This window comes from Ursus maritimus, unplaced genomic scaffold, assembly GCF_017311325.1.
Source record: "Ursus maritimus isolate PB19 unplaced genomic scaffold, ASM1731132v1 scaffold_33, whole genome shotgun sequence".
Lineage (NCBI taxonomy): Eukaryota > Metazoa > Chordata > Mammalia > Carnivora > Ursidae > Ursus > Ursus maritimus.
In genome coordinates this window covers 22,657,577-22,682,971 of record NW_024425897.1, presented here as the reverse complement: position 1 = coordinate 22,682,971, position 25,395 = coordinate 22,657,577, and the positions used below count along the sequence as shown (strand labels likewise).

Genomic DNA, 25,395 nt, shown 5'->3' with positions numbered 1-25,395 from the left:
TTTTTTTTTTTTTTCCAAATCTGTATCTGGTAATGATAGATCTATTTTTTTTGTTGTTGTTGTTTCTTGCTGCCTTTTCTTTCCTTTTCTGTATTTTGCAAGAGGACCGGAAAAAATATAATAAATTGCATGCAAAAGGAAGCAAGCAGCTTACTCCTCCAGTCCCTTGTGAGGCTCAGAGTCTCAGACACTTAAGTGGGGAGGTGGTAGCGGGGAAAGGCGTGGAGAGAGGCTGAGCGGGCTCGGGGTTCGCCCGGAATCTGGGGGGCTGCAGGGCCCGGCGCTGGGCGGTTGAGGGAGGAGGCAGGGGATGCGGGGAGTGGTGGGGGAGTCTCCTTAGGAAGTGAGTGTGCGCGCGCGCTTGTGGGGAGATGAGGCAGCTGCTGGTGCGTTTTGGGGTCTCCGATGGGAGCTTTGTGGCGGGCCGTCTGCCTCTCCCCCTCCCAAGCCCCGACCTCCCCCTCCACCTCTTCTTCTAGCATTGGCGGGCGGTCGGCGGGGGCGGCTGGGGTCTCAGCCCTTCCATTTCAGCTTTCCAGCTTCCCGAGTAGCTCGGGGGCGGCTCCAGTCTTAGAAATGCCGCCGGCCCCCGGTTCCGGCTTCCCAGCTCTGCCGCCGCGGCCGCCCGGGCTGCTGTTAGCGCCGAGCAGGGCGCTGCGGCGGCTCCTCCCGGGGCCTACAAATGCCCCGCCAGCCCGTGCGCGGAGCCCCCTTCGCGGGTTACATAACCAGGCTCCCGGCCGAGTGGGCAAAACTCAATACCTGTCGGGGGTGGGGGGCAAGCGAGAGCCCCCCCGATGTCCTTTCCACGGCCTCCAAAGATGCAGGAGGGGAGTGTCCTGTGTAGGGCACAGCCGGACCCCGAGGGTGCGGGCCCCTCTCGTTATCCCGATTTTCAGCATCTTTGGCATTTGCGCAAAGTTCCTCGGGTCGCAATGGTGGGGTGCGGTGGGCGCGCGACTCCTGCACCTGCTTGAGCTGGGCCTAGGGTAAAAGGCGACCCCCAGTTCCCCCAATAATGCCTCGGGCTCTCTGGTTTGGGTCCCCGCAGCGTCCGATTGACCGCCAGAGATACGACGAGAACGAGGACTTGTCGGACGTGGAGGAGATCGTCAGCGTCCGCGGCTTCAGCCTGGAGGAGAAGCTGCGCAGTCAGCTGTACCAGGGGGACTTCGTGCACGCCATGGAGGGCAAAGGTGAGGCGCCCCCTCCTCGGGCCGCCCTCCGCGCCGCGGGCCGAGCGCACGTGGGGAGGGAGCTGCCGGTGGCTGGGTTCGTATTTCGCGCCCGCGTCCCCCATTCCAGGGGATCCGGTGACGAAACGAGGCCGAGCACTGGGGGGGTGGGGTGGGGTGGCGAAGGAGGAGGGCAGGCGGGAACGGGGGCCGGGCGTGGGCCTAGACCCGGCCCGCGCCCACAGCCGGCCCCAGGGTGGGCAGAGCCAGGGGACCGGAGGTCTGAGGGACCTGGGGACTGACGGGTGGACCGAGGGAGGGCGGGTGCGCGGCATTCTACCCCTCCCAGAGCCAGCCCAGCTCCTTGTGCTGCTTGAGGTGCGGCTGCGTGACTGGGAGAGGGGCTGGGGTGCCCCTGGGGCATTGGGATGAGGACCCCCGTAGGCCAGAAGCCTCCCAAACCCTGTCCCATTTCGGGCCCTGACAGTTAGGAGCTGGTGCTGGGGATGCTCGGGTTACTGAATGATGCCTTCTCAGCCCTTGGGGTCTGCGGAACCCCATAACCTTCTGGTCTCTGCCAGATTTGAGCAGGGGCTGGATGAATTCAGAGCTGTTGGATGGAGCCCCCACTTATGCCAGAGGCCTCTGGCCCTTCAGCTTTGACAGTTTGAAGTAGGGACTGGGGGTAAGAGAGTTTTGCACCCTGAGGCTTCAGGCTGAGATCCCTGACCCTTGTAGTTTGAAGTGAAGTTGTAGGATACCCTTCTGGGGAACAAAGTCTCTTCTCAGCCTGAGACCTTGAGAGCTCTGTCCCTTGTAGGCGCTGCCAGTTTAGAGAAGTTGGAGAAGCCTCTGGGGTTTTGGGGTGCCATCCCAGTCTGAGACCTTCAGGCCCTGAGTTTCTCCCTGCCCCTAGTATTAGGAAGGTGTCTGGTGGTGTCCTGCCGACAGTGGGGTGATGTTCTAGCTTGGGTCTGAGGCCTCCAGAGGCCCTGTGTGACCTGTGGTTCTGCCTATGGGTTTGGGGTTTTGGAGATGCCCCTGCCTACTAGGTATTTCCCTGTGCTCTCTGGGGTTTCTAAGTTGGTTTTTTCCCTCTTAGATATTCAAGTATCCTTTATAATACACCGTTTTCATTTCGTTGACTCCCCATGTTCCCCTTGGAAAACGTTCCATCCCTCAGTGAGCTGATAACAGGGGCAGTGCCTTCCCCTCCAGGTTCTGGTTGAGTGGCTGGGGCTGTAGGTTAGCTCCCAGAAGAGACAGTCCTGTTTTTGCATTTTTGAAGCTAGTCTTTTGTGCCCACTGCTTCCTGGAGTGTTGGGCTTCAGTGGTAGGGGGTAGTTGTTGGGGGAGGGAAGAAGAAATTTCTTCCAGCCTGCCAGGTCTTAAGAGCATTGCACTGTCTGCAGGCAGATAGTCTGGGGGGTTAGTCTCAACTACATTTAAATTTCCTTAGCACTAATGGGATTTTAATTCCGTTCGTTTCTTTCCCATTTTCCTGAGTTTGGTGGATCCTATGAGAAAACAACATGAAACCCCTTCCTAGTCATTTGTGAGGAATTCCCAGCCCAAGATCTGAGTGTTTTCTCAAGCTCATTTGAGGAAGTTGAAGCTGGGGAGAGTGGGGGTGGGGGGCAGGCTAGGGGTGTGGGTGTGGGTGTGGGTGTATAGGGGGTGGATTCCAGCTAGGGAGAGCCCTTAAATCTGCTGTCTGGGCTCTTTTCAAAGGAGAGGGTCCTAGCGATTTGGTAGTTAATTCAGATCTGGCCCCAAAACTTCGAGGGAGGAGCTGAGAAACAGAAGGAGCCCTGAGCCTGGATTCAAAATAGAAGCTTCTTAAACTTCTCTGCCTTTAAATCCTTAGGAATCCCCATTCACTGTGAGCCCCTGGGGATCTGAGCTGCTAAGGTCAGGGCTTTCCCCAGCTCTGGTTTTGTTCTCTTCCTCTGCTCTGAGCAAAGTTGCCTGGCCTCCTCCCCCACCAAGCTGCCCTGGTGAACTGTTTGCCTGGGCCTGTGGTCCCTCTTATCTCTCCTCCGGCTGGCCAGGGAGGGCTTGTGGCCTTGTGGATTGCTTTGGCTCACCTGAAGATTTGGGGATGTGATGGTTTATCTCAGCCTCCCTCAACTCCATATTTAGGGGTAAGGTTGGGTCAGATCCCCTGGTTTTGGAACTCGAGGAACATAGAAACGAAGGCCTCTTTCATTCTCCAGTGCTTTCGAGAAGGGGTTTGGGGGTCTACACTAGACAAACCCGAGATGGAGCACTACCTTGTGAATTTGCTTTGGGCCTCACTGTGCCCCCTTCACACTGCTTTCACCTGGGGGAGGTGGGAGCGTCCCGGTCAGTTATCCAGGGGAAATGAGGATGGCAGTCGCTGGAGCAGAATTACACTAGTAAGACAACAAAGCTGTGCCCAGTTCTCTAGTTATTTTGGCACCAAATACACAGTTTCCAGGGAAACCAGCTTTTTCCCCCCTCCCCTTCACTATGCAGGATATTACAATAAGATCTTCCCCGATGCTCAGCTACAATGAGAACCCTCCTCCCAGCCTCCTCTCTGGGGCTTCAGATCCTCCCAGGTGGTATTCTTCAGTTCTGCACTGCCTTTACTTTCTGAGCTCAGCTTGGGGTGCGTTTCTCTGTCCCTCTTTCTCAGCCGTGGCTGGGGCCTTTTCTGTGCTGGGCTCTTTCATGAGTCTCCCTCCCCACCCTCCCTGGCCTTGGGCTGTTCATTGACAAGTTCTGACCCGTGGGGCATGCAGGGAATGACTGAGTGGGCAGAGGAGCTGATAGTCGGCACGGACTTGGCCTGCTGCATTTCCTTGTCATTGGACAGGGAGCTCTCGCTCTGGAGCTGGGGCCTGCATCTGGTATAACTGTGCGCTCTCCTCCGACCGATGGATCGTGGCGCATCTGCTCCTTCATGACTTAACTGACCTGTTTGAATTCCAATATCCAAACAGATTTCAACTATGAGTACGTGCAGAGAGAAGCTCTCAGGGTTCCCCTGATATTTCGAGAAAAGGATGGACTGGGGATTAAGTAAGTTGCCGAAACGAATTGCTTCTTCCCATGCCTCTCTCCCTAACGTAGTTGACAGTTTGGGATAGATTGCTTCTACCCTTTCCCCACCTCTCATCACAGAGAAGGATCTTTCTTCCTTATCCAGGGATAATATCTCTTTGTTCAAGGCCTGACAAAGGGGAAGAACTCTCGAAAGATTGGTCTTTCTCAGAGAATTTGGGCAGAGAGGACAGAGGGTACTAGAACAGTGTTGATTTCTTTCCCTGACCCACCCCAGTTTGGTGCAATGACTTCCTAAGGAGAGTTGTGCACCCCTCCCAACTTAGGAAACTGAGGCAGGGCCTGAGCTGTGAAGGGATTGGCCCGTCTCTAAGCCCAGAGGCAGGGCACCTAGATACATATTTTTCTACTCAGACTCCCACTGTGTGGGAAATTGGCTCTTTTCTGTGGAGGGCATGTTTCCTAGGATGCTAGCCTCCAAGTCTTCTCTTTCTTTGCCTGCCCCAGCACCTGCCTCCCCCACTGTGTCTTGTTTGGTTTACATTCTCTTAGAGATCTGTCAGAGCTCCAGGTGGGGTGGGGGAGAGATCCGGGAGGAAGGCTGGAAGAACAGGTTTCCGCCCCTTGGGCAGGGGTGGAGAGGAGGCTGCTGGTATCATCCCAGCTTGCCTGTCTCCAGCCTCTACTGCCAGGCTTGCTCAAGAGTCTCATTCCTGGGGTAGAAATCAAACCTTTGACATCACTGTTAATTAATAGTGTAGGTCACCACAGTCATTACGGTTGGTGTTACCAAATCCCTGGAATTGGAATGATGTGTGTCTTTTTTTTCCCCTTGGAACTTAAAGGGATCCCTGCAACCCTCCATACAACTCCTTTTATGGAGAGTATTTGCTAGAGGAAGAGACAAAGAGAGAGCTGTCTACCCTAAAAGAAAGCAGGTGTTCAAATGCCCAGCTGGGACTTACCCTCAACACCACGATTCAGTCTTCCCCTGAAAATTGGGGTGGATAGTGGGTGTCCCATCTTTCCTGCAGCAGTGCTGAGTTCATATTGGGGAGAGTGAGGGGGTTGGTTTGCCTACTGGGGTGAGGAAAGGGCTCAGTGGTTGGAGAGGGACCCTCCCTTGGGGCATTGATGGGTCTATCACTCTCCCTCTGGATTATCTCATTTTGGGTTCCCAAACTGAGAGCAAAGGAACCCTCTTAGAAAAATGGTCCTCCCCTGCCCCCAGAGTTGGGTCACATTCTGTTGATTCTGGCTTCTCAGCAAATGCCTGTACTCCTCTTTTTCCAGGATGCCTGACCCTGATTTCACAGTCCGAGATGTCAAACTACTGGTGGGTAAGTTGCTTGCTGTGTGTGCAGCTCAGAGATGCCAAAAGTAGGGAGGACAAGGGGCAGGAGGTCTTCACCACCCACCTGTTTAGATTTTTAACTGCCTCTGAAAAGAAAGTACCAGTGGGAAGAGGCAGGAGCAGGTGTGAGCTGCAACCGTCTCATTCTGCAGAACAGGTCAGATTGCAGAGTCATTAGAAGCTGTAGGTAAGGGTGTTTGCCAGCGCTCAGTTTTATGAGGCCGACTTGGACCCTAGCCTCCATGAGCAACACAGTCTAAGATCTCTCCTTTGCGTTTGTTTGTGGGTTGCTGGGTAAACACTGGGTGCTTTGTGACCCCTCAAAGACTTTTAGACTTCCGAGGGGAGGGATCATTCTTCCTGCTTCCTCAGGGTTCTAGACAGGTCTAGGGTGGGGTTTGCTACTGAGTGCCCAGCAAATGCTTATTAACTCACTGAGCAACGCAGAGCATAGCTGATCACTTCATGCTCCAGACACCTGACCAGGTAGCAGGTGGCATTTCAGATGTTACGGAAGTCCTTCAATAAATCCATTCTTCCCAGAGGTGTTTCTCGGTTAGCTCCTATGTGGCGGGCAAGTTCAGAGCTGTGAACAGGACAGACAAGATCCCCCTCCTCTTGCTTGGAATGACACACAATAAAGAAGTAAACAGTTTTTAAAAATCTGTATCTTTTTGGAAGGTGATTAGGCCTATGAAGAAATAAAGCAGGATATTGGGATGGAGTGTGATGGGAGCTGTATTTATTTTATTTTTTATTATTTATTTATTTATTTTGGGGGGGCACGGGTGTGTGTGTGTGCACACACAATGGTGGGGGAGGGGCAGAGGGAGAGGGAGAGAGAGACTCTTAAGCACGCTCCACGGCCAGGGCAGAGCCCTACTCAGGGCTCTATCTCATTACCCTGAGATCATGACCTGAGCCAAAATCAGGAGTAGATGCTTAACAGGATACCGACTGAGGCACCCAGGCACCCAGGCACCCCTGGGAACTGTATCTTAGATGGGGGGGTCAGAGAGGGCCTGGGGTATGTGTGTGTGTGTGTGTGTGTGTGTGTACGTTTGGACAGAGACTTGACTGATGAGAAGCCAGCTGTGGGAAAGAACATGCCAGATTGAGGGACAGGCCAGGTCAAAGGCCAGGAGGTAGGGGAGGAGTAGAAGGAGTAAGGGGGAATGAAGAAGGAGAGGGGAGAGGTCACAGGGCCAGGGCCAGGTAGGGCCTTATAGGCCCTGGCAGGGAGTTTGGGTTTGACTCCTAGTGTGATGGGAAACCACTGGGGAGTTTTAAAGTAGGGCAAAGAGGGTAGCTATGGTGATCATTTTCTTTGGGAGAGGGTGAAAAATATTTTGGTTAATTGACTTAAAATTCATACACCATACAACTCACTACTTAGCCATTTTCACGTGTACAGTCCCATGCTTTGAGTACATTCACAGTGCAGTGCAGCCGTCAGCGTGATGTAGTTTCAGAACGTGGATCACCTGCAAGATCAACCCCTGACCACCAGGGATGTGATCTTTGCGACTGTGGGTTTGTCTATTCTGGACGTTTCGTGTAAGTGGACTCACATACCAGGTGGCTTTGTGACTGGCTCCTCTCACTCAGCATCCTGTTTTTGAAGTTCATCCGTGTTAAAACCGGGGCCTGTGCGTTATTTTCTGCTATGGATGAATAAGATTCCACTGGACGTGCACAGACCACATCTTGTTTATCCGTTCGTCAGGTGATGGACGTTTCGGTTGTTTCTGTTCGTCATCTGTTAAAAATAATGCTGCCGTGAATACTGATGTATGAGTTTTTGTGATATACGTTTTCATTTCTCTTGGGTCTATACCTAGGTAACTGGGTCATATGGTAACTATATTTAACCTGAGGAACTGCCAGACTTCTTCAAAGCAGCCGGCCATTTTGTATTCCCATTAGCGATGTACGGGGGCTCCCATTTCTCCACATCCTCGCCAGAACTCGTTACTGCCTGTCTTTTTGACGATCTCCGTCCTCGTGGGCCTGAAGTGGTGTGATAGATTTAAGCGTCATCAAAGCCGACTTTGGTGGCTGTGTGGATGGAGACAGCTGACCCGTGGTTGTGTCAGATATTCCAGCCAGAATAATTGACCCCAAAGTGTGTGAACAGCTACTCAGAAGGGAGGACCCATTGGCTACAAGGAGATGGTGCTGATGATAGGTAGGGAATCTCAGTTAATTGGCGAGGACTTGCTCAGGAGATACATTTTTTTTTAAGCTGGATCCTAGAAATGCTGAAGGAGGCGAACATCAGAGCAGAAGGCAGACTTTCCAACAGTGTGCAGAAGATGGGACGATGGACTCCCAAAATTAAGTCTTGGCACAACGATCCATTCCAGTGCCTCAGCCCTGCCCCAGTGCCTTTGCTGCTGGACAACCTGAGTTTGAGGGCCAGCTCTGCCAGTTGACTGATTTGGGGCAAGCTGCTTAATCAATGCCTCAGTTTTCACATCTGCAAAATGGGGCTAGTAGCAAAATCTGCCTCAAAAGAGGAGTCTATAAGAGCATGAATGAAGGCTTAGCATTATGTTGGCTGACGGGTGCTTGGTGAATGGTCCCTCATGTTATTTGTCATAATGGCAGGACGTGGATCTGATGAGATTCTCTTTATGAGTAAGGATGAAAGCCAGACCCTCAAGTCTGAGGTTCAGGCAACATCAGAGTCTTCATAATGATGCTCTTGGCCCTTTTGAGGAACTTAAAAGCCCTTTGCTCTAGTCCTATGCCTCCTCGGTTCCTTGTGCCTCATTTTTCTGGTTGTTGAAGCAAGAGGTGGTGGACCTCTTGGTGGACCACCAATTGGTGGTCCCGACATCCTCACAAGCTCTCAAAAAGTGTGGGATGGCAAAGAAAGTGGGGATCGTAATACCTGCACCCTATCTCTCTTGGCATTTCTGTGATGATCAAATGAATTGATGGGTATTGAAGTGGTTTGTAAAGCTACAGTGTGTTCTGGTATCTGGAGGGATGCAGTTAGCATGGGGCATTATTATGCCCATTCTAGTCTCTGAGAGTACACACAGGCTTCTGGGGAGCAGCGAAAGGGCACATACTTCCTAGTGGCGTAAATGGCCAATGTAACTCAAGCTGGCCTAAGCAAAACAGAACTCACTGGCTTACATGCTAAGTTTAGGGTGTGGCCTTCAGATACCTCTTGGTCTAGGTGTTCCAAGAAGATCTCGAGAGGTTGACGCTTGTTTTTCCTTTCTGCTTCATTCTTGGGCAAGCTTCTCCCCATGGGGTGGCAAAGATGGGGAGCCAGCAGCTCCCCGCTTCTATCCTGCCAGCTCAGGTCCTCCCTCGCCGCCCAGCTGTGATTCCATCAAGTGTCTCTGGATTGGCTGGGGCAGGTTTAGCACACCCCCGGTCCACTGCAGCACTGGCAAGTGAACTGGGAGTGGGGAAGGGGTGACGATGCTCCAGGATTGCTGGACAGCATAAACATGTCCCTAACGGAAATGGGGGTTCTGCCTTGGAGGGCGGTGTATGTGGAAGGCTGGGCAAACCCTCAGTCAGTGTGGGATCTCTGCCTCTGTCTTCCAGACTCTTGCCCCCCCGCCCCAGGCCTCGAATCTTGGGAGGCAGCTGTTCGAGAAGGGGCCAGCTATTGAGGCTGCAAGTTGGGGCTACGGAGTCTTCTCTAATGCCCTGAAATCGGGCTTTTCTCGATCAGCCCTATTTATATGCCTTCTGGGAATTCAGGCACCTGGTCTCTGTTCTTAGCTCCTCGCCTTTAAAAACAAAAAAAAAAGCACTTTCCATTTTTAGGACACCGTACCCTTAAAATAAAAGCTTTTTATTGAAGTAGAATTTACATATAGAAAAGTGCACAAATGGAGACCATACAGCTTGATTAATTTCAACAAATTGAACATATTACGGTACCTGACACCCCAGAATCCACCCCCGTGTTCCCATGCCGTCCCTGCCCTCCACTGTCGCCCTGACTTCTAACAGCGTGGATGAATTTTGCGTGCGTTCATACTTGATGGCAGCAGAACCAGGCAGGTGTCCTCTTGTCATTTCTGCTGCTTTTGCTCAGCTTGGTGTTTTAAGACATCCAGATTGTTGTGTGTACTTGTCGATGGTTTATTTTCATTGCTACGCTTTTCTGTTATGTGACTATTTCACAACGTGTTTATTCGTTCTGTTAATAATGGGCTCTCGGGTAGCTGCCGGTTTAAGGCTCTGTGTCTCGTGTTGTTACGAACACTCTAGAACATGACTTTTGGTGAACAGAGGGCTGCATTTCTGGGGGGCGTATACCTGAGAGTGGAATTGCTTGGGTCACAGGGGATGCGTGTATGTTCATTTTAGGAGACACCGTCAAGTCGTTGCCCACAGGGTTCCGATTGTGCCACATCTTCACCAAGAGTTCGTGTTTCCATCCTTCTCATTTTAGTCATGTTGCTGTGTTGGTTTATTATGTGGTGGTTTTGGTTTACCTTTCTTTTTTTTTTTTTTTTAAAGATTTTATTTATTTATTCGACAGAGATAGAGACAGCCAGCGAGAGAGGGAACACAAGCAGGGGGAGTGGGAGAGGAAGAAGCAGGCTCCCAGCGGAGGAGCCTGACGTGGGGCTCGATCCCATAACGCCGGGATCACGCCCTGAGCAGAAGGCAGACGCTTAACCGCTGTGCCACCCAGGCGCCCCTTGGTTTACCTTTCTTTCCTGACTAATGAAATTGAGCTCCGTTGTTCATATGTTTGTTCTCTAGTTGGGTATACTCTTTTGTGAACTTTCTGATCAAGTCTTCCCTCCATTCTTTTGAAGGGTTGTCTCGTATTGAGTGTAAGATGCATTATTTGCTAGGGCTGCTGCAACGAAATACCACAGACTGGATGATTTAAACAGCAGAAATTTATTTGCTCACAATTCTGGAGCTAGAAGTCCAAGATCGAGGTCCTGTAGGGTTGGTTTCTCCACAGTCCTCTCTCCTGGGCTCGTAGATGGCTGTCTTCTCCCTATGTCTTCACGTGGTCTTCCCTTTCACTTTCTGTGACCTAATCTCTTCGTATAATGACATCAGTCTTGACGGATTAGGGCTTACCCTAAAGACCTTATTTTAACTTAATTACCTCTTTAAAGACTGTTCTCAAATATAATTACATTTTGAGGTCCTAGGGGTTAGGACCTCAACGTAGAAATTTCAGGGGACACAATTCAGCTCATAACATAAAGTTTCTTGATATATTCTGGATACGATTATGCATTCCCAAATCACCTCGTACTTTGTGTGTTGGTTGCCTTTTCACACTCCTAAAGGTATCTTTGAATGAACAGACATTCTTTACTTTAACATAGAGCATTTAGGTCTTTTTTTGTACTTGTTTTATATCTTGTTTAAGAAACGTTTGCACACTCCTGAGTTGGAAGATGTTCATATGTTTTTTTCAAAAAAGCTTTATTGTTTGAACTTTCACACTGAGATCTATAGTTTATCTGGAATTGACTTTTGTGTTTGGCACGAGGTAGGGGTCAAAATTCCTTTTTTCCTTTATGGATACCCAGTTGATCCCAGTACCGTTATTGAAAAAACACCCTCTCCCACGGCACTGAAATATTGTCATAAATCAGGTGACTGCATTTGTGTGGGTGTGTTCCTGGATGCCCTAATGTGAGCAGCTCCCCCCATCCCACAACCAGTATTCTCAATCCCACATCGTTCATTTAAGAAGATTGGGATATTTTCCCATCTGTGGGCTGGGAGTTGGGGGGATAGGGAGACTGGGAAAGAACTCTAGTTGCCTCTGAAGATGCTTTAAACCTTCTGAGAAAACCTATCCATAAAGTGCTGGGCGCCCACTCACTCTCCACCATTATGTCACTGAGGGCTCACGGCTATGGGGTCCTGCATGTTATCTCTTCATTGTTTTTTTTAAAAATATTTTTATTTATTTACTTGAGAAAGAGCGAGAGGGAGAGCTTGAACTGTGGGGAGGGGTGGAGGGAGAGAGAGAAGCAGGCTCCCTGATGTGGAACTCGATCCCCGGACCCCGAGATCATGACTGGAGCCGAAGGCAAACGTTTAACTGACTGAGCCTCCCAGGCGCCCCTCTGTATTGTATTTCTCTCTAACGAGGATACCCAAGCTAACTGATGTTTTCTTTAACGCCTTTCCTTGAAAAATTCACGACAAATCGCCTCATTCACTATTCATTTATTCATCCAATTATGGTAATAATCACTTAACTTGTACTGTATGTTTACTGTATGACCTCATTTTGTCCTCACCAATAATCATATAAATTAAGTGTTACTGTTCACTTTCCGATGGGGGCTCCGAGGCTCAGAGGGAGCAACCCACACGGGCTGTGGACAGGCGGTCGAGGTCAGATCTGAGCCCGGCTCTGGGCGTTTCCTCCCGCTTCTGCTTCTTGACTTTCTCCTCCCTCATGTCCGTGTTGTGTCTGGTGGAGGAGACTCACCAGACATGCGCGTGCCCTTGACGGGCTGTGCTTAGTAAATTCTCACTCCTTAGAAATCAACCATTTGCTTCCAGACCTTTTTTTTTTTTTTAAAGTTGGCTTAAAATCAGAGACATTTTCCATTGTAAACCCTGGAAGAGTTCTTAGAATTCCTCTAGTCTTGCCTTCCCCTTTCACAGGTGGGGAAAACTGAGGCCTGGATAGCAGTGCCTTGCGAGTTGCCCAGACAGCAGATGGCACATCAGATTCAAACGTGGGTTTGAATTTCAGTGGTCGGGAGAAGGTGATGCTTGTAACGCAAGCATTTCCTCTGGGTTTCCAGAGGAAAAGTAGACTTGCATTGGGGGTGTGGATGGCTCCGTTCTGGCCATGCTGAATGGAGCTCAGGAGAGAAATCCAGGTTGGACAGACGGGCCAGGAAGCATCCACCCGGTGGAACAGGTAGAGATGCCTGCAGGGGGAGGTGCAGGAAGTCAAGAGGGCTGAGGCTCCTGAGCCCTAAGGAAGGAGGGTTGCAGAGGGGTTCAGTTGTGTTTCCTTTTTTTTTTTTTTCTCTTTAAGATCAACACCCAGCTCACTGGTTTTTTTTGTCCTAGTTCCCTTTTCCTGCAAAGCCAGTGTTCCGAAATCAAAATCTTGACTGTGTGTGGGTCTTGGGGAGCTAAACTTGCTTCTGCCCCCTGTTTGCCTGACAGGAACCACTCCCCTGTGGGGTAGCTCCTTAGGCTGGAGCTAGTAGCCTTAGCTGCTGCTTCCCGAGATCTTATTATAAGCCAGGGACCTCTCCCGTATTATTTTGTCTGATCCATGTAAAACTGCATTGCCCACTATCCCCATTCCATTGATGTCACATTGAGGCTCAGAGTGACTTGTCCACAGTCAAAACAGCTAGCGTGTGGAATTGCTGAGATTTATGCCCGTATCTGTTTGACCAAGGAGCTGTTCTCGTAACTTCTGCACAGAACCGTGGGTGGCTCTCAGTGTCCTGTAATCCAGACCTCTTTGTTGTTTTTGGCTCAGGTGTCTTTTTGGGTTTTCTTGGCTGATTGGGTTTAACCCTGCTTTGTTAGTCTGGGTTTGTATCTTCTTCTGTTCATCCGTCTGTGAGGGTCAGGCAGGGTCTTGAACCCAGGGCACAGAGGACATCCTGGCACTGGATGTTTGCTGGGGATAATTTTTTGAAGGGTCAAAAGTGAGGAGCTAGGAGATAACAGTGCTTAGGGAGAGCCTGGGGACCTTTGCAAGCATGTTATTTCTCAGTGAGGAAACTGAGGGCTAGACCCGGGAAAAGTGGTGTGGAGACTCTCCGCCCTGGGCCTTCCCCTCTCTCCCTCGCACCTTCGGTGCCGGACAACATCCTCGATGGGACCCCTGCATCTAGTGTACAAGGTACTTTCGGTCGTTGTATGGGCAGGCCCTATTATCTCCACCTTACAGATGAGGAAGCGGAGACCCAGAACACTTCAGGGCTGTGCTACCCAAGGCCTCACTGCTAGGAGAGAGCAGAGTGAGCTTTGAACCGTGGCCAGTGCTTTTGCGAATAAACACCACCTCTGTGAAATGGGTGAGGAGATGCTTTCAAGGTGCGGAATAAAAAACCAATCCAGAAACTTGAGGACGTTAGAGAGGGACAGTGGTGGCCACTCTCTGAAGAGCGGGTTCAGGCGGAGTTCGGGGTCAGCACCCGTGTGTGCTTTATATTAGCGTTCAAGGTGACTTTCAGCAGCCTCCTCCCGGCGCCGAGCCCATGGTTCTTGGAGCTGACGGATGGGGCCTTCAAAGCAAGGGCCATGGGGCCCCGGATTAATCTCTGCAGCTGGAATTTGTTGGATGTGTGGAGCCTGTGAGCCCAGAGAACCAGTGAGCTGGGGGGGCAAGAGGAAGGAGGGAGGCTGAGCCGCTGGCCTACTTAGGAATGCCGGGCACTGCTCAATGTGGAAAATTTCTCCTGTAACCCATTGACTTCAGGAGCCTGAGAGTTCCAGGGCTCTGGGTCCCTTGCAGGATCCAAAGGGCAGCTTGTCCCTGTCACCTGCTCCAGGGATGGCTGCTTCCCAGAGCGTGGAGGGCCGCATTCCATTCTTAGCGCTGATCTGTCCCTTCTGTCCCTTGGGGGCACATGCCTCCTCCCTGAGCTTCCTGCTCAGACACCTGGCACTTACGCCCAGCTCGCCTTTGCCATCAGTGGCAGACCAGACTGGGAACCTGAGAAGATGGAGGGCTGATTCTTAATCTCCCAGCTCAGACTGAAAAGGACTGGCAGGCCCCAGTGTCCCCAGTGACCCCTGGGGGCAAGTCTCTGGGTCTCCTCCCCCACTGACTTCTTCCCAGTTCACATTTAAGGGATCTGATCGGAGTATTTGAGAACTAGGCTAAAAATCAGTATGTCAGTCGTGGAAGAAGACTTTTGTTAGGAGACCTCCTGGAAGAGGTCTTTTTTAGGAAAAAGACCTAACCCAGTGGTTTTCAAAGGGAAATCCCCTCTGCTGCACCCTGAGCTGCCTGTTTTTATTTATGCCTTTGGCTCTTGTCAAAGCTTCTGTTTGATGAAAGAGTTCTATGGAGGTAAAAACAGAAGTATAAAGGTCAGTTCTTCCTGGTTTTGCACACGAGGCAACTGAGGCCTGGAGGAGGGTCAATGAGGGTTGCTGGGACTGGAACTCAGTCCAGGGCTCTTGGCACTGTCCTGGGTGCCCCGGAGGCACCCACTGCTCATTGAGTGGCCTCCTGTGGGCCGTCACTGACCGAGAAACAAACAAGCCAGGCACCAGTGTGGTTCTTCCAGCGAGAATGAAAGACCCCGTTGTGGGGCTGTGTCTTCAGGGTTAAACTCAAAGTGCCTGAGAACACCTACGGGCCAGGTGAAAGAGCTCCCTTTCCCTATCTGTCTGGTTGGGACACCTCCTCATTTCCCAGACCAGCTCAGTGGCTGGTGGTGAAGCGTGTTGCAGACCCTACCATGTGCCAGGCATTGTGTTGGGCTCTCTTGCATCAACAGGGGGCAAATAAACACCCTCCAAATCTAGAAAGGGTAAATGAGGCCTCTGAAGCCACGTATTTATAAAAATACTTTTTGCTGAAGAGAAGTTTAAAAAGTAATGAGTAGACAGAATAATAGTGAATTCCCATGAACCCATCACCCAGCCCCAACACCTACCCCTTCCACACCTCCATCTACTTCCTATCCTCCTGTGATGTTTCAGGCATATCTAGGCATCATACCATTTCATCCGCAAAGTTTTCGGTATATAGTTCTGAATGAGAAGGGATTTTTTAAAGAAGATTTTATTTATTTATTTGACAGAGTAAAAGAGAGCATGAGAGGGGTGAGGGTCAGAGAAAAGCAGACTCCCCGCTGCGCAAGGGATCCCGATGCAGGACTCGATCCCTGGACTCCAGGATCGTGACCTGGCTGAAGGCAGTCACTTAACCAACTGAGCCACCCAGGTGCCCAGGATTTTTAAAACCATAGTCACAATAGTGTTATCACACCTAATCTTTTAAAATCAATAATTCCTTAAAATGAGTAAATATCACAGGGGCACCTGGGTGGCTCAGTCATTAGGCATCTGCCTTCGGCTTAGGGCGTGATCCCATGGTTCTGGGATCGAGCCCCGCATCAGGCTCCCTGCTCTGCTGGGAGCCTGCTTCTTCTTCCTCTCCCACTCCCCCTGCTTGTGTTCCCTCTCTTGCTGGCTGTCTCTCTGTCTGTCAAATAATAAATAAAATCTTAAAAAAAAAAAAAAGAGTCAATATCAGGGGTGCCTGGCTGGCTCAGTTGGTAGAGCATGCAACTCTTGATCTTGGGGTTGTGAGTTCAAGCCCCATGCTGAGCGTGGAACTTACTTAAAAAAGAAAAAAAATTTTTAAATAAATGAAGTGAGTAAATATCCACATATACTGTGCAAATGTCCAATTTCACGTTAGCATACATGTTACTTCTTTTTTCTTTTCTTTTGCCAGTTCTGTGAGTCAGAATGTAAATACCTTCCTTACGCTGTGATTGGTTGTGATGACTTTTAAGTCTCTTATAATCTCTGGGCCCTCCCACCATCTCCAGCCAATCTGAAGCTGGATTCTTTGACCTGTAGGTTTCCCCATTGTCTGGATTTTGCCAGTAGCGCTCCCTTGGGGTGGTTTGTGTTCCTCTGTCCTCTGTAGTTTCTGTAAGTTGGCAGTTGAATGTAGATGCTTGATCAGATTCAGAGACTATCTTTCTCTCCGTATAAAAATGCATTCATTCATTCATTCATTCATTCATTCTTCCTAGCAAGACTACTTCATAGATGATGTTCTGTTCTTCCATCAGGAGGCACGTAATGTCAGGTCATCTCTGTCTGTCTGTCTGTCTGTCTGATGTTAGCAGGTATTGATGTTTAATGTGTAGCTTCCTTATTGCGTTAGGGGCTGCAAAGTGGCGGTGGTCTCATTCGACCGTCCTTTGTCATTCCTTGGCTGGAATACACCTGGAGAGACACTTCCCCCCATCTGCTGTTTGTTTCAGGGCTGGCGCTTCTCTCAGACTCCTAAACCAGTGGTCACGTCGACCAACCTCATTCTGCCTCCCTAGGAAGTGTGTTCTCATTTCTGCACCTCTCGCTGCCACCTGGGGGCTGGAACCCAGCAGAGTTTAATTTTCCAGGTTCTGGTACGTTTGTGTTTTCTTGGGGGTTTATGTTTATGGAGCCCAGGCATCTAAAAGATCTGACTTCCCGTCCCCTTCCCTTTCTTCCCGCTTCCATCCTCCCATAGACTGTGGCTTCCAGGACACCTGGGGAGCTGGACGGAGCTCCCTGCGCACCAAGAAAGCTATTCTTAGAACCAAGTGTCTCAGCCTTCTGCTCCAGATATAGTCACTCAGTCTCTCCCCCCTCGGGCCTCTTCCCTGCACACCCTTACTCCCCTGTCAGCCCCAGCTGTTCCTCACCCCTCTGACCACTCCAGACCTTGATTTCCCTTTTCATCTGGGCACTGGGCAGGCTGAGGTGGGGTCGTCTGGGGATGTGCACCTGGCTAAGAGTGGAGGGAAACGAGGGTGCGTTGAGAGCCCTGGAGATTGTGCTGGAAGCCTGGTTTGTGTTCAAAAAAGAAAGAACAGGCCTCTCTCACCCACATCCTTCTGTGTTCAGCAATAGTTGTCCCACCGGTGGGGCTCCTGACTGCTCAGGATTTCCAGATGCTTTCTTTCCAGGTTGGGGGCTTCATCTTCCCTAGCTTGGAGAGGGTTGTACATATCCACCTCCAGGCACCCCTCAGGTCGTTTCTCCAGTTCAACTGTCATTTATATGTGAGGTCATATGTCACATGCTAAGAAGAACATATGATCGAAAAACACCCAGCGTTATTTATTCATTCCACAAATATTTACTGAGCTCCTGCTATGTGCCAGGCTCTCTGTTCTAGATCCATGGATTAGAGTAGTGAGCAAGACAGACAAGACTCTTGCCCTCACGATGCTTACAGTGTAGTAGGGGGGAGAGACGAGAAACAAGCTGACAAAGATCTAGGATGAAGTGGTATGATGTCACCTGTGGATGTTATTTTCTCTTGGCGAAGCTTCCTGTTCACCGCACGGTTTAGTTATACAGCGTGTCTGTCCTGTAACACCTTGTACTAGGCCCGGTGGGGGAGGCCAGGGGTGGGGTAGCCCTTCTCTGCCTTCAGGGATATTTATGGAGCCCCGTGGGGTTACCCAGTCATGTTCTGTTCAGCCAGCCTTCTTGTTTGCCAGGGCTGCCACAGCACCACAACCCACGTGGCTTAGAGCTGTAGAAATGTATTCTCTCACAGCTCTGGAGTCTGCAAGTCTGAAATCAAGGTGTTGGCAGGGCTGGGCTCCCTCGGAAGGCTCGAGGTGAGAATTCCTCGGAGCCTCCTCCAGCTTCTGGTAGCTGCTGGCTTCTCTGATGTCTGTTGGCTTCTGGCTTCATGGTTCCATTGTTTGCCACCATCTTCATGTGGCTGTGTTCCCTGCGTGTCTCTCTGTCCATGTTCCCTTGTCTTATAAGGACACCGGCATTGGCGAAGGGCCCCACCTTCATCCACTGACCCCATTTTAGCTTGATCACTACTGCAAAGACCCTATTTCCAGATGGGACCTTTTCATAGGTGTTTGGGGTTAGGACTTGAGCGTCTCTTTTGGGGGACACAGTTCAACCACAAGAGCCCTCAAGGTAAGCCTATTAGTGGAATAGAGGGAAGTAAAGTTAGGCCCTGGAGAGGAGGGAGCCAGTACGAGCTGTGCCGTCTATGCCTCCAAACATTTTATATGGGTCACCTCAGTTGACTCCATAGTTTTGGTTTCTTTGTTTGTTTTTGATTTTATCTTTTTTTTTTTCAAGATTTATTTATGTAGAGAGGGAGAGCACAAGTGGGGGAGGGGCAGAGGGAGAAGCAGACTCCCCACTGAGCAGGGATCCCAACATGGGGCTCGATCCCAGGACCCTGAGATCATGACCTGAGCCAAAGGCAGATGCTTAATCGACTGAGCCACCCAGGGGCCCCAAATTTACCCAGTTTTAAGGGGATTTTTTAGAACTAGATTTGGGCTATTTTTTTGTTTTTTGTTTTTTTTTTTAATCTTTTTTTTATAGTCTTTGATTTGGGTTGTATATAAGCTGGCATCACATAAAACCAACTTTATAGAACAGATGTGATGACCTACCATTTTAGGGTTGTCAACATTGTACATTTGTTAATTTATTTTTATTTATATTTTAAAGATTTTATTTATTATTTGAGAGAGAGCGAGAGCGAGAGATATCACAGAGCTCTGGAGAGGGAGACGCGGACTCACTGCTGAGCAGGGAGCCCAACATGGGGCTGTATCCTAGGACCCTGGGATCAGGACCTGAGCTGAAGGCAGAAGCTTAACCACCTGAACCCCTCAGGTGCTCCAAATTTGTACATTTATTATACATTAGTTTCATTGTGTAAGTTTGGTAATCAGGTTAATGAGTCAGAAATATTCTGAAAGAGAAGGGGTTTATATAGACAATCTTGTCATTTTAAAGATTTTATTTATTTACTTGAGAAAGAGAGCAAGCGAGAGAGCCAGCAAGAGCTGGGTAGAGGGGCAGAGGGAGAAGGAGAAGCAGTCTCCCCGCTGAGCAGGGAGCCCGACATTGGGGCTCAATCCCAGGACCCTGAGATCATGACCTGAGCTAAAGGCAGATGCCTAACCGACTGAGCCCCCCAGGCGCCCCTACAGTCTTGTCGTTTTAGATCAGTAGGGCCAGGAAGCTGTGGCTTGCTTGCAAATCTTTAACTTCTGTGCACCGAGATGCCACGGCATGTTTGGTACCCTTAAAAACCTTTCATTTGCCTCTAGCATTAATTGTCTGAATATTGAAAATAATTTTTTAAATGAAAAGAAATGTTTTGGGTATTTTTTTTTTCACAACTGTGTTTTGAGGTAGATGGTCTTATCTCTGTGTTGCCAATGAGGACGTTGGAGTACTTTGCCTAAAGATCTTACGCTATGGAGAAAGACCAGAATCTGAAACAGGAGTCCTCTGATCCACTTTTGTACGTGGAATGTATTATATATGCTGAGAAGTTTAAAGAAGAATTATAAAGTGAGCGTCTGCCACCAGGTTCCCGTGTGACCCTCTGTGGTCTTGTATTGGTTTCTGGGGCCGCCATAACATGGTACCACAAACTGAGTAGCTTAAAACTACACAACGTCTTTCAGTTTCAGAAGCCGAAGTCCAAAACAGAGGCGGTGACTGCCTGAGTTCCTTCCTTCTGGAGGCTCTGAAGGAAACTCCTGCCTTGCCTCTCTCAGCTTTCAGTGACTTCAGGCATTTCAACGGCTTGTAGGCACTCTTTGCTTCCGATTTTCACTTGACCTTGACCTTCTAAGGACACTAGTGATTGGATTTAGGGCCCACCCTCGGTCCAGGATGATCTCATCTTGAGATCCTTACATTAATTACCTCTATAAAGACCCTTTTCCCAAATAAGGTCCTATACTAAGGTTCTGGGTAAATCTTTTGGTGGGTCACCATCCCGCTACGTTCCAGAATTGTGTTTATTTCCCCGGCTCTCTTTAGCGTTTCCCACCTGCATCCCCAAGCCCTAACTAAGTTGTGAAGAACTGAGCCCATGCACACACCTAGCACCGAAAACCTCCCTACGGGGAGGGAAGGGCACTGTGGGGCAGTTTGCGAAGGCTTTGTGGAGAGAGGAGCTGAACAGTCCGTGGCCCAAGCTCCTGATCCACGAGGAAGGGAGAGATTCTCACACAACAAACAATTAGGTAAAAGGAGAGAGAGTTCGTAAGAAATGAAGTTCATGTTCTTGTCAGATTAGAGGAAGTATATAAGATTAAAAGTCATGTCTTCCATGGCTTTGAAAAATTATTTATTTATTTATTTTTGAAGATTTATGTATTTATTTGAGAGGGAGAGCATGCGCGTGGCAGGGGTGGGGAGAGGGAGAGAGAGAATCTCCAGCCGACTCCTCGCTGAGCTTGGAGCCCGACCGCATGACGCTGAGATCAGGACCTGAGCCAAAATCAAGAGCCACCCAGGCGCCCCAGAAAAATAATTTATTGAGGTGAAATTCACATAGCATAAAATTAATCATTTTAAGGTATATGATTCAGTGGCATTTAGTGCTTTCACAGTGTTGTGCAACCATTACTTCTCTGTTGGCTCTGAAACATTCTCATCACCCGAAAGGAAACCCCTACCCCTTAGCACTCCTCAGTTCCTGTCCCCCAGCCCCTGGCACCCACTAATCTACTTCTAGTCTCTATGGATTTACCGATTCCGGACATGTTCTGTAAATGGCTTCATGCAGCACGTGACCATGGGTGACTGGCTTCTTTCACTTGGCATCATGTTTTTAGGTCCATCCATATCGTATCGTGGATCAGTACTCCATTCCTTTTTATGGCTGAATAATTTACATTTATTTATTTATTTATTTTTAAAATATTTTATTTATTTATTTGTCAGAGAAAGAGAGAGCACAAGCAGGGGGAGTGGAAGACCTAGGGAGAGGGAGAAGCAGGCTCTCCGCTGAGCAGGGAGCCCCACGTGGGGCTCGGTCCCAGGACTCTGGGATCATGACCTGAGCCGAAGGCAGACACTTTACTGACTGAGCCACCCAGGCGCCCCCATTTCCATTTTTTTAAAGTTATTATTTTAATTCCAATTAACATGCAGTGTTATATTAGCCTCAGGTGTACAATGTAGTAATTCAATATAATTTACATTTTTTAATGTTTGTTTTTTAAGTTGATAGGAAACTTTTTTTTTAAGTAATCTCTGCACCCAAGGTGGGACTCGAACTCACGACCCCGAGATCAAGAGTTGCACTCTGCTGACTGAGCCAGCCAGGTACCCCCAGTTGAGACTCCTGAAAGAGAAAGCTACTTTTAGAAAAACGAACTTTGTTGGTCATTTAGTGCCTGAATTTGTGTTTAATAACATCTTTATTGAGGTATAATTCATATACCGTATAATTCAACTATTTAAAATGTCTTGTTCAGTGGGGGCGCCTGGGGGGCTCAGTTGTTAAGCATCTGCCTTTGGCTCAGGTCATGATCCAGGGTCCTGGAATCGAGCCCCATGTCGGGCTCCCTGCTCAGTGGGGAGCCTGCTTCTCCCTCTCCCACTTCCCCTGCTTGTGTTCCGTCTCGTTGTCTCTCTCTGTCAAATAAATAAATAAAATCTTTAAAAATAAATAAATAAAATAAAATGTCTGATTCAGTGGTTTTTCATCTGTCCACAGAGTTGTGCAGACATCGCCCCAGTCAATTTTAGGACATCTTTATCACCCTCCTCCCCCATAAAACCACACCCAGTAGCCATCCTTATCATGTTTTAGGATCTTAAGTAGCAGTCCATTGGACTGGCCGGCAGAGATTTAAGTGGCTCTGACTTTCTTTCTACTGCTTCACTTTCTCCACCTGTAATTATAGATCAGATTGGCCCGTTTGGTAACACTACCTGCCTGCGGGCATTTAATGGAAGTGTTTCATGTCCATGATCTCATTTAAGGCTCAGATCAACCCCATGGGCTAGCTACTACTTTTGTCCCCATGTCACAGATGGGGAAACTGATACTCAGAAAGCTAAAAGGCCTCGGGCCCAGCTGGCATTTGAACCATAAAGTTTTACCTTCACTTTGTTGTACTGATAGGGGCACCTGGGCTTCACTTTTCAACACTGACTTGCATGAGCCTCTAGGGCTGTGATTGCCATCTCCCTGCCCGGCAGTCCTTGTGCAGGGGCTTTGCAGATGGGACCTTGTGCCGGGTTAGGGAGGAGAGGCAGGGGGAGGTGGGAACCTGGCCAGAGAGGAGCGAGGGTTTGGGTACCTGTTCGCCTCTCACCTCCCCCCCTGTCATAGCAGGTTCTCTGCCAACTGGGCTTCCCAGAAAAGCTGCGTAGAGCCCACCTGTTCCAGGAGCCCTGGTTAGGAAGGAGCCAGTGCTGTCCAGAGCTGGCCTGAATTTCCAACAAAGTTCAGGGATGCCCCCTGGTGGATCTGCGATCCCGACGCAAAAACAGAGCCATTCTCCATGTCTTCTCAGGATCTGCGTGGTCAGGAGCCAGTCACGGAGGGCGGGGATCTTTTTTTCCACCCTAGCATGTGATCTAGAGTCAGTATTGCATTGGGCAGGGGCAGGGGTTGGGGGGATAGGAACTTGGGCTGTGGATTAGATTGAATTGGCTTCAAGTTCTAGTTCTGTTACTCGTTCACTGGGCATTTTGGGTGTAGTTAGTTGTCTAAGCCTCAGTTTCTCATCCATCAAATGAGTATAAGGGAAGTTCTACCGCACAGAACCACGGTTAGCTTAAGTTAACCTGCGTAGACAGCTTGCCTGTGCTGTGTAAACATTAGCTCTTCTAAATGGTAGAGTATGTTCTGGAGGACTTGAGCCAAGCCCATCATCTCTAGGGCATTGGTTTCCTCTTTCCTAAGACAGGGACAGTCCTACCTTACTTCTGGGGTTGTTGTAAAGAATTAGATAATGAATCCAAAAGATAGTAACAGCGAGGTTCTCATACGTGCATAAGGGGTTACTTTTACTACGCAGTTCCTGCGATGTGGAAGGCGCTGTGTGTTTGTTCAACAAATATTGACCCAGGGCCTATTACAGGGCAGGCTCTGTGCACAGAGCTGGGTATCTAGCACTGAACCAGACGGGAATATTACTCACATCAGCATGTAAGTTCCATGAGGATTTCGTCTAGTTCAGGGGTTGGCAAACTTTCTCTGTAAAGATCTAGAGAGTAAGTATTTTGGGTTTTGCCGGCCGTGCCATCTCCTGTCGGCTACGCAGCTCAGCTGATGGAGCGTGGAAGCAGCCAGAGACGTTATGTGAACCAGAGTGTGGCTGCGTGCTAATAAAACTTTATATGTGAGCCCAGAGGTTTGAGTTTTGTATCATTTTCATATCACAAAGTAGTCTTTTTTTTACTTTTTCCCCATCCTCCACCACTTAAAAATGTAAAAGCTGGGGCACCTGGGTTGCCCCTCGGTTAAGCGTCTGCCTTCAGCTTAATGATCTTGGGGTCCTGGGATCGAGCCCCACGTCAAGCTCTCTGCTCAGCAGGGAGTCTGCTTCTTCCTTTCCCTCTCCTGCTCCCCCTGCTTGTGCTCTCTTGCTCTCTCTGTCAAATTAAAAAACAAAACAAGCAACACATAAAAACCATCTGCAGCTCAAGAGCGGTACAAAAATAGGTGGTGGGCCAGATTTGCCCTCCGGGCCATCCCTTGCTGGCCCCTGTTTGCTTAGTTTGCTCTTTGTTCTTGGAGTAGCTTTGAACAAGGGGATCACTTGTTTCTGGTTCTTCTCTCTATTTCTTTCCTCTGGCTTACACATTTCTCCTTCTTCTCCTTCTTTTTTTAAGTAGGCTTCATGGAGGCCCACACGGGGCTTGAACTCATGACCCTGAGATCAAGACCTGAGCTGAGATCAAGAGTCAGATGCTCAACCAACAGAGCCACCCAGGGGCCCCTGGTTTACACATTTCTAAGTTTCCATGGACCATATATTTGTCATTGAGCTAATGGAGAATTGAGGTCTTTCCTTACCAGATGGCAGGCTTCTCATCCCAGTCATGATGCTTATTTTGTGTCCTGACAGGCAGGAGGTGGCAGTTTTCATCATAAATCACCATGGATTTGGCAATCTGCTCTGTGTCTGTCTTCTCTCCTTTCACAACCCTTCCTCGGAGCTTTGGTTGTTCCTTTGACATTGGCTGAAGTTCTGGAGCTCTTAATCGCATCTTACAAATGGGGAAGCAGAGTCCCGGAAGGGTCGTCATTTCCTTGAAGCCTTGTTTTTTGTTTGTTTGTTTGTTTTTGTTTCTGAGAGAGAGGAAGAGAGCGAGGTGTGGGGAGGGGAGGGTCAAGGGGAGAGGGAGAGAGAAAATCTTAAGCAGACTGTATGCCCAACGTAGAGCCCGAAGCAGGGCTTGATCTCATGACCCTGAGATCGTGACCCGAGCTGAAATCAAGAGTCGGATGCCCAAATGAGGGAGCCCCCCAGGCGGCCCACCTTGAAGCTTCATTAGTTGCTGGGGTCCTGGGGCTAGCACCGAACGCTCCCGTCCCCCAGTGCCGAGCTTGTCTCCTTCTCTCCGGGAAGCAGAGGGAGGCACGCAACTCACTCCTTTTAGTCCAGTGGTCGTTCATATGAGAAGTCGTGTGTCGCATACTGTACAGGAGAGCCAACATTCATGTATTTGTTCCGTAAATAGGTACTGATCTCCTACTATGTGCCAGGCTCTGCGTAGATACTTGGGGCAAAGCGGTGAGCAAGACAGACAGGACTTCTGCCCTGGTGACAATAACAGAATGGTAGGGAAGAAAGACAACAAAGCAAACATATTTAGGAATTGTGATTAGTGCCAAGAAGTAATGGGGGGACCCATGCATTTATGCACCAGACGCTGGGCCAAGGAGTTCTGTGAGCATCATCGGGTTTAATCTGTGACCGTCATCTGATTTAATCCTCACAGCTAGCCTATGAAAGGAGATGGCAGGATGAAGACACAGACGTTCAGAGAAGCCCAAGTAATTTTCCTGGCCCCGTAGACTAGGGAGGGAGACTACCAAATAGCTAATTTTCTCTGGAAATAAGGACTATCCTAGAGCTGTGAGTAAACAGAAAGGCCTTGAGGGCCATGCCAAGAGAATCTTCAGTAGGCATTGGGGAACATTGAAGGTTTGAAGCAGAGAGAGAGTGTCCGTGGTCAGGTCTCTGTTTCAGAAACACGCTGGTAGCACTGTGGAGGATGGATAGGAGGGGGGAGCCTGGGGACCCCGTAGGAAGTTCTGGAGGGCGTCTCGGAGCGTAGAGTAGTAAGGGTGGACTGGACTGGCGTGGAGGCCGTGGTGGTGGAGGGAAGCAGGTG

At 49.5% G+C, this 25,395-nt stretch overlaps 1 protein-coding gene and 1 long non-coding RNA gene across 2 annotated transcripts in view; one reads left to right on the top strand and one right to left on the bottom strand.

Moving 5' to 3' along the window:
- Positions 1–49: 49 nt before the first annotated feature.
- Positions 50–25,395, top strand: part of KDM2B (lysine demethylase 2B) — a 114,597-nt gene continuing 89,251 nt past the window's right edge. The window contains exons 1-4 of the mRNA XM_040619957.1: positions 50–386; positions 1,052–1,196; positions 4,145–4,223; positions 5,499–5,545. Coding sequence (XP_040475891.1) covers positions 372–386; positions 1,052–1,196; positions 4,145–4,223; positions 5,499–5,545 — 286 coding nt within the window. The 5' untranslated portion in view covers positions 50–371. The remainder of the gene's footprint in view (positions 387–1,051; positions 1,197–4,144; positions 4,224–5,498; positions 5,546–25,395) is intronic.
- Positions 20,571–24,233, bottom strand: LOC103661164. The gene is made up of 3 exons (XR_567997.2): positions 24,071–24,233; positions 22,427–22,614; positions 20,571–20,917 (listed from the first exon to the last, which is right to left on the bottom strand). It is a non-coding gene; the product is annotated as an uncharacterized LOC103661164 (long non-coding RNA).